Here is an 8,123-nt window from a genome sequence, read left to right as displayed (position 1 = left end):
CTCTGGCTTCAGAGGCTGCTGGAGCCATAATTAACTTATGAAAAATGTGGTTTATTGTTTAGAAATGAATAACAAATCGCTGCTGGTGGGAGGGGGTGTGAGATGTCCTGGGTGAGGGTGGGCAGCCTGAGCCAGGCTGTGCCCAGGGTGCCAGGGCTTGGCTGAAAACCTTGGGCTTTGGCCCAGATGGGGCTGGAGCAGCAGGTTTGGGGCCTCCCCGAGGGGATCCAGGTGCCCCACAGGGGAGTCCCCCCACCAGGATGTGGGAGCTGGGGCAGGGGGCATTGCAGGTTTTGCAGGGGGGGTTGGCCCAGAAGTGCCCCTGGGGGTGTGCCAGCATCTTCTGGCTGGAGGCTCGTTCCTGGCTTCATTTTTTGGTGTTTCCCCTCAGGGGGGGAGGTCACAGTGGCTGAAGGGGGGGACAGGACATGCCAGCTCTTGGGGGGACTCAGGGGGTCCCACCTTGGGTACAATGAGGAGCCCCCTCCCCCAAGGCTGGCCATGCAGGTACCAGCAAAATGCAGAACCCCCCTCAAATCGACCAGTGGTGCCCCCAACACCCCAGCTGGAGCTCCTGAGAGGGTTCCCACCTCTGGGATTAAAACCCAGGGTGACCCCCCCAGGGAAACAGCCTTTAATTTGGGATGCTTTATCCTGGTAGCTCCCCCCTCATGGATTTATTGTCCATCCCAGGGGCTCCAGGAGCTGTGCCAGGGTATTCCCCCTCCAGGAGGGAGCAGAAGGAGCTGTGATGCTCTGGGGAGGAGCTCTGGGGCTCCCTGGCCCTGCCCCCAGTAACCCCCGAGCACCAGCAGCTCTCCCAGTCAGTCATCCCAGTATGGGACTGGGAGAGGAAGAGCCAAATTTCTGCCATTGCTGGTTTCACTTGGCAGGGGATGAGTGGCCAAATTTGAGCTGGAGGTGGGGGGAGAATTGTCCCCAAAACTGCCCTGGTGTCCCCATGGGCACAGCCCCCTCCCCAGCCACAGCCACGGGAACCTCCATCACAGCCCGGGCACTGGAGCTGCTGGGAGGGCTCAGGTAACCTGGGGAGCCACTTCTGGGCTCCTGAGCTGCCAGTGCCAGCCCCAGCCTGGGTTTGGGGGTGCCTCTGTATGCTCCCCACAGCCCCCCTTCAGCCCCTCTCAGCGGGGGTGGTGGGTGCAGGAAACCTCGGGGGGTGCAGAGAGGGGGGGAAGGTGACCCCAGCACCCTGACCCCGGGGGGGTGAAGGTGACCCCAGCACCCTGACCCCACTCCCGGGTACTGGGGGGGTGAAGGTGACCCCAGCACCCTGACCCCACTCCCTGACCCGGGGGGGGGTGGGACACCCTCGGGGGGATGAGGGCTCGGTGTCCATCCCGCGGGGGGATCATGTGGCCCAGCTCAGGAGGCTCCCAGCCCCTTCTTTGCCCTTCATCCTCAGTGGCATCAGCGGGGGCGCCTTGTACTCGTGCTGTGGGGGCGGCTCGAAGGGGTGGGGGGCCAGCCCGGGCAGGGAGTAGAGGCTGTTGATGGCGGGGTGGGGGCCCGGGGAAGGGGGGATGCCCACGAAGCCGTTGCTGGCAGCGGGGGGGTACGGGGACATGCCGGGGGACGGGATGCTCTCGGGGGGCAGCAGCCCCGGGGGGCTCCCAGGGCTCGGCCACAGGTTGTTCTGCAGCTGAAATAACAACAAAAAAGCCTAAAATGTAGGTGGGGACATCACGCCCCGCTGAGTTACCTCACATTCTGCCTTAATCCCAATCCCCCATTCAGGATTTCTCTTATCCCACCTATGATCCCCCTCACCCCCTCATCCTCCCTTCTGATCCCCCCACCCACAGGGGCAGAGGGAGCGATGCCTTTGCTCCATTTGGCCAAGGCGGGGTTGAATCCAGGTTGAAATATTCCCCCCTGGGAGAGTTTGGCTTCAGGGATGTGCGTGAAAATAATTTTAAATTATTTTTATGCTTTTTGATACGGGGCGGGGGGAAAGGCAGTTTTGCAGAGAAGGGGGGCAGGAGGCGTTGATGGATGGGAGAGACCTAAAGGGGGTCTTCAGGAGGGACACCCCAAAACCTGCCCCAGAGGGTGTGTTCCCATGGGAAATGGAGTGGGACATAAAGCAGCATCTTCTGCATGTGGCAAAATGCGGAGAGATCCTCCCTCCTTCCCACTCTGCACTTTTCCCGAGGGTGGGGGACAAGGACAGGAATGGGTGGTGTGGGGACAATGACAGGAACGGATGATTTGGGGCAGCCGCAGGTGCCGGGAGCAGGACCCCTCCCCTGGCATCTCTCACCTCCTGGATTTTCCCGTAGCGTTCCCGTTTCCGCCACTTGGCCCGGCGGTTCTGGAACCAAACCTGGGGACGGAGGAGAGGGCGGAGCTGCGGGACCCTTCCCCTGCCGAGGTCCGCCCGCCCCAGCGGGAAAAGGGGCCGGACACGGTGCCCCGAGAGCAGCTGCTCTGCTCTCACTTTGGAGCCCCGGCCTTTGCTAACAGCAGGAATATCTTGTCCCGCTCCAGAAACGCCCGTCCTGCTCCGCGCACGGTCCTTTCCCCTCCCTGCTGCTTCTGGGACTTGTTTATCCCGGATTCCGCTGCAGGATGAGGCTTTTTTTGGGTGCTGGTGTCCCATCTGCACGTGGGGACAACTCGGGCAGCACCTCCCGGAGAGGAGGATGCACTCCCGGGATATTGATACCGGCTGGAGGCTCCAGGTGGTTTCAGCTCAGTGCACCCCAAATCTGGTCTCGGAGGCTCCGGTGGGCACTGGGTGGGTGAAGGCTCGGGGGGCACCTCCCTGCCTGTGCCTTGTCCCCATTGCAGCTCCCAGCAGGTGCTCCCCGCTCGCTTCCTTACCCTCCACCTGCATTTCCTCCAGCTGCCTCTTCCCACTTGGAGCCTCAAACCGCTTGGAGACACCTCTGGAAGCAGCTCCCAGAGCTGGGGGTGAGGATCGGCCTCATCCTGCCCCACGCCCCAGGACGTGCCACCCCAACCCCATTCACACAGAGCTCCCGGGGATTCCTCTCCTGAGCTGGGGAGGGTGAGTGCATGGGGGGCATCACGATTAGGGCATTCTGGTGGAGTGATTGGCATGGCCCCCCAAATTTTGGCTCTTTCCACCCTTTGGGCGCTTGTCCAGGGGGAAAATGCACAGGGTGCATGGCCTGAGATTTTCCATCTGGGATTTAACACATCGATGGGAAAACGAGCTTCTACCTCAGCACCACCTTCAGGAGGGGAACCCCTCGTGGCAGCCCCAGGGTGCCCGTGCCCACCCCTACCTGCACCCTGGCTTCGGTCAGCTCCGTGCGCAGCGCCAGCTGCTCCCGGGCGTACACGTCGGGGTAATGCGTCTTCTGGAAAACCTTCTCCAGCTCCTCCAGCTGGAACGTGCTGAAGGTCGTCCTGTTCCTCCTCTTCTTGCTCTTGCTCTTGCCCAGGGGCTCGGGGAGCTCGGGGATGCCGTGGTTGCTGCCCAGGGGTGCTGCCAGTGGGCACCCAAAATCCTCGGGAGCTTTCGGGGGGACCCTGCAGGCGGCGGGAATCGCCTGGAACCCGCCTCTGCAGCCCTTCTCACCTGCTGGGGGACAGGCACAGCACCAGGGGTGTCAACAGAGCCAGGGAAATCCAGAACTGCCCTGGCATCCTGTCCCGTCCCGTCCCGTCCCGTCCCATCCCATCCCGTCCCGTCCCATCCCATCCCATCCCATCCCGTCCCGTCCCAATCCCGGGGGTTTTTGAGATACTGCCCCAGGAGAAAGGGCTCAGCATGGATGCTCAGCAGGGCAAATCCATCCCTGAGGAGGCAAAAATCCGTGCGGGATCCACGCTCAATGTGGGAGCTGTGGGCAGGAAAAGCTTCTGGCTGGAGCTCAGGGTGCCACTGGGATGTGGTGACTGCGTGGGGAGGGGGCAGAGCAGGTGGGCACCGGGTGTTTTTGCAGAGTTTTGCTCCACTCTCCTCATCCCACTCCCTTCCCTCACAGGCTGGTGCCTCTGCCCAGCTCAGAGCCCAGAGCAGAGCCACAGGACCCACCAGTGACCCCAAACCCATCCCCTGCACCCCGGAGAGTTCAGGGGGAGCCCTGTGCCCCTGAGCCAGCACGGCCCTGCAGCTGCAGCTCCCAGGAAAACACTTGGAAAGGAGTAAAAAATCCTGCCCTGCTGTTTTTTTGCTGGAGAAGAGCTCCCCTTCCTCACCCTCCTCTGGGACCAGAGTAAGAAATCTGGGGGTTCCCCCCCCGTTGGTGCTGCTGCATCACTGGGGTGGATGATGGAACGGGATCGAGGAGGAAAATCCCTGCCACACGTTTTGGGGGCCACCTCTGTACCCCCAGGAGGGCTGTTTGTCCCCACACGGGGACACAGAGCTTGGCAGCTCCAGATGATTCCGGGGGCTGTTGGGACCCCGACAGGCTGAGCCAGGGAGAGGAGAAGTGAGCAGGGAATTAACAGATGGGGAGGGGTCCCCTTGGGGGTCCCCTGACTGCTGAGGGGACACTGAGGTGTCACCTGGGAAGGGACAACCTAAAAACGGTGGGTTTGCCCTGATCCCACCCCGATCACCAGCTCCAGAGATTTGGGGTTTCTGCAGGTGGGGACTGCTGGCTCCCTCGGAGGAGCAGGATCAGAACCAGGAGGGGGAAATGCTCCTTTGGGATGGATCCTCCTTCCCATCCCATTAACCACCACAGCCCGACAGAGAGGGGAAATGGGGTCCCCATCCCTGCACCCCCACCCGGGGCTCTGCACCCCCCACCACAGCCTTTTCCAGCCTTTCGCTTTCAGTTTTTGGTTGTTTTCTAATTAAGACAATTCGGGGGATATGGAGCCGCCAAGTCCAGATCCAGCTGCTTTGAATTAATGAGAAATTGTAATTTGGGGGGGTTTGGGGGGTGATTGCTTCTCGTCCCTCTCTGTACCGACCTGTCTGGTCATGGATAACGGCAGAGCAATGAAACCAAATTGCCGTTTCCTCCCTGCTTCAGCCTCCAAAGGGCTCAGCTGCTGGGCCGGAGGGTTTTAATGATTCAAAACCAAATCTCACCAAAGAGCAGACCCAAATATAACCCAAATTAAGGAAAAAAAATGACCAAAATAAAATCCTGCTGCATAAAGCACCGAGTTTGAGATTTTCCCCCCCTTTTTTCAAAGGCAACGCGGCGCATTTCCGAGTGACCCGCGGGTTGTGGCGTTGGAGACAAATAAATAAATAAATAGGCAGAAAGAAGGAAAAGGCAGGAAGGAGCGGGATACCGACACGTAGCTAAATAAACAGCGGCACAGGGGGACAAAGGGAAGATATAGATATTTTTCTCCCACTCCTTCCTAAACTGACACCCCCCGAAAGATTCGGCGGCGCTGGGGAAGGCGGCAGCTGGGAAACAGCTGTACAGTTCCCGGGATAATGGGGAGGGGAAGGAACTCAAAAGGATCATTAGTGAAGGGATGGGGGCATGGAAAGGACTCCCAGGAACCGGGGAAAACACCCGTGGAACGGCAGCGTCCCCCCGCCGCAGCCGGAGCAGGTAAGAGCCGCGGCGGGACCCTCCCGGGGCTCCTGCCGGCTCTTCCCGGCTCTTCCCGGGGATTTCTCTACCTGTCCCCGAGGCGGCTTTGCCGGGTCCCACCTGGTTCCCGTCGCTCCTGCGGCGCTGCCTTTTGCTTCTTATATTAAAGCAGAAATGGGGGAATAATACTAAAGCGAAAGTGGGGGGAGAATATTAGAGCGAAAGTGGGAGCCCCCGACGGGCCCGGCTGGGAAAGCGCAGAGGAGCGGCGGGAGAGCCCCGGGAACGAGCCCGGTCCTGTCCGAGCCTGGGGAAGGGTGCGGAGCCCCGGGACATGCGGGCCGAGGGGAACCGGGTGCTCTGGAGCTCCGGACATGGGGACCGGGGAGAGCCGGGAGCGCCGGAGCCGGTACCGGGGAACGAGAGCGTTATTGCCCCGGGGAACCGGGCACCGGGGAGCCCAAGGAACCGGGCACCGGGGAGCCCCAAGGGAACCGGGCACCGGGGAGCCCCCAGGGAACCGCTGGCGCTGCAGACCGGGCACCGAGGAGCGCTGCCGGCCCCGCAGTCCGGCCTCCCCCGGATCCCGCAGCCCCGGGCCCCGCTGTTGCTGCCGCCGGTTCTGTCCGGTGGGGTCCGGGGAGCGGAGTCGGTGGCCGGTCGCGATTTTCCAGCCTCCTCCGGGGAGCCGCCGTTCCCCAGCCCGGGCCCGTCCCCGCCGTCGCGGCAGCGGGGCCGGGTCTCTCCCGCCGCCTTCTCTCCCTCTTCCCCCCTTGTTTCTGGAAAACGGGAACCAGCCCGGAGACCCCGGTCTCTGTCGCGACACAGTCCCAGCTGCCGACACTCGGCACCGGCTCCGGCTCCCGTCGGGGGACGCCCCGGTGGTCCCCGACGGGGCCATATCGCGACATTGGCCGCCTCGGAGAAGCCCGGGAGAGCGTGTCGGCGACATGCCGCTGCTGGGGGGGTCAGGGCTGGGGCTCCCGGCACAACCCGAGCCGCGGGCGGGGGGCAGCGAGGGGGAAGAGAAGCAGAAGGGGCCGGGAGGGGTCGGCGGCCGCGGCCCCCCATCCACCCGCCGCTCCCCGGTACCTGCAGCCCCGGGCGGGTACAGGGGCTTCCCGTGCACGGCCGCGGCGGGGGGGCCCGGGCTGGCGACCCCCGGGTAGCGGGGCTGCGCCCGGAGCGGCGGGCAGCGGCCGGGCCGGGGGCTGAGCGGCGGCGGCCGCCGGGGCGACCCCGCCGGACCCAGGGCGAAGGCGGCGGGAGGCCGGGGGAGCCCCGGGGGACCCCCGGGCCGGCGAGGCGGGGGGAAGGCCGGGCAGCCCCGAGTCTCCATGGCGCAGGTTGGAGGGGACGGGGATGGTCCGCGGGATTTTGTGCGGGGGGACCGGGAGGAGGGGGAGCGGCCGGGGGGCGATGGGGAGGGAGGGATCGGCCCGCAGCCCCCCCAGCCCGCACACCCCACGGCACAGCCCGTCACGTGCGCCCTCCCAGCGCTCCGTTAACCCTCTAATCCCAAATCCTGCCCCCGCCGGGGACTCTGTCCCGAGTGGGGCCGGTCCCTCCATCCCCAAGGCAGGGGAGCCGTGCTCCCCCCTCCCAGTGTCTCCCAGCTGCAGGAAATGCCCAGGGCACTTCTTTGATTTCAAACTTCTTCCCTCGCTGCTGATAGCAGCAAGAAATACCAGGCAGGGGAGAAACTTCCATTTTCCTGACGCTCTCTGAGTTGATTTTCCCCTTCACAAGCTCTACAGAGTCCATGTGGAGCCTTTCCCTCCCCAGAGCCAGGGGACAAGTTGGTTCAGGATGATGGTGACCCTGGGACAAGGGATGCAGGGATGATGGTGCCCCCAGGACAGGGGATCCAGGATCCCACAGTGTCCCTGGAGCAGGCCCTGCTGTGGGTGCTGCTTGTCCCCAGCACCAAGGGGATCCTATCCTGCTCCCCACGTGTCCCTGCTGATGTTCCCCAGGATTTGGATCCCCTCATCCCAGCATCCTGGGTCAGAGCTTGCCTGAATTTCTTTATTCCCCTTTTTTCCTGCATTTTGCTCCTCTACTCCCAGGGCTGGAGGTTTGGCTTGGCTGGGGGAGGCTGCAGCTTTGGGGGAGTTTTTGTGCAAAATGAGGGGGAAGATCTGGAATTCAAAGGCATAAAGAGGTACTAACTAAGGGGCCTGGAGAACTAAGTGGAAATCTGGGCTGAGGGGTGAAGTTTTACCCCTGCATTTGCTGTTTTTCCCTGAGCACAACACTTTGAGTTCATTTGTGGGCATCACTCCTTGCTCCAGGTCTGTGAAGGGAGAACCTGCAGGTGTGGGGGTTGTAGGGAGGGGATGAGCTGCTGTGAGCAGCAAAAGGAGGTGGAGAGGAGCCCGGCAGATCCCAGATGTGAGATGTTAAATAGCGGAACAAGGGGATAACACCGACTATAAATAACATTACTGCTTTTACTGGTGCTGCCGGGGCAGGACTTTGTTATCCAGGCACAGTGAAAATCCAGAATCACAAGGAAACCTCATTTCAAAGAGCCTGTGATATAAATATGTCACCTCTGTGCCTTGGCAGGGGCTGAGGATTGATGTGTTGTTTGGTCATTGGAAAAGCTGTTGGTAC

At 62.3% G+C, this 8,123-nt stretch overlaps 1 protein-coding gene across 1 annotated transcript; it reads right to left on the bottom strand.

The window, feature by feature from the left end:
• Positions 1-1,372: 1,372 nt before the first annotated feature.
• ALX3 (ALX homeobox 3) lies at positions 1,373-6,843 on the bottom strand. The gene is made up of 4 exons (XM_056511535.1): positions 6,597-6,843; positions 3,276-3,571; positions 2,285-2,347; positions 1,373-1,663 (listed from the first exon to the last, which is right to left on the bottom strand). Exons 1-4 carry the CDS (start codon positions 6,841-6,843, stop codon positions 1,373-1,375), a joined length of 897 nt encoding a protein of 298 aa, XP_056367510.1.
• Positions 6,844-8,123: the final 1,280 nt, after the last annotated feature.

This window comes from Oenanthe melanoleuca, chromosome 26 (genome assembly GCF_029582105.1).
Source record: "Oenanthe melanoleuca isolate GR-GAL-2019-014 chromosome 26, OMel1.0, whole genome shotgun sequence".
Classification (NCBI taxonomy): domain Eukaryota; kingdom Metazoa; phylum Chordata; class Aves; order Passeriformes; family Muscicapidae; genus Oenanthe; species Oenanthe melanoleuca.
Note: the sequence above shows the minus strand (reverse complement) of the source record. Positions and strands in the feature narration are given on the sequence as shown.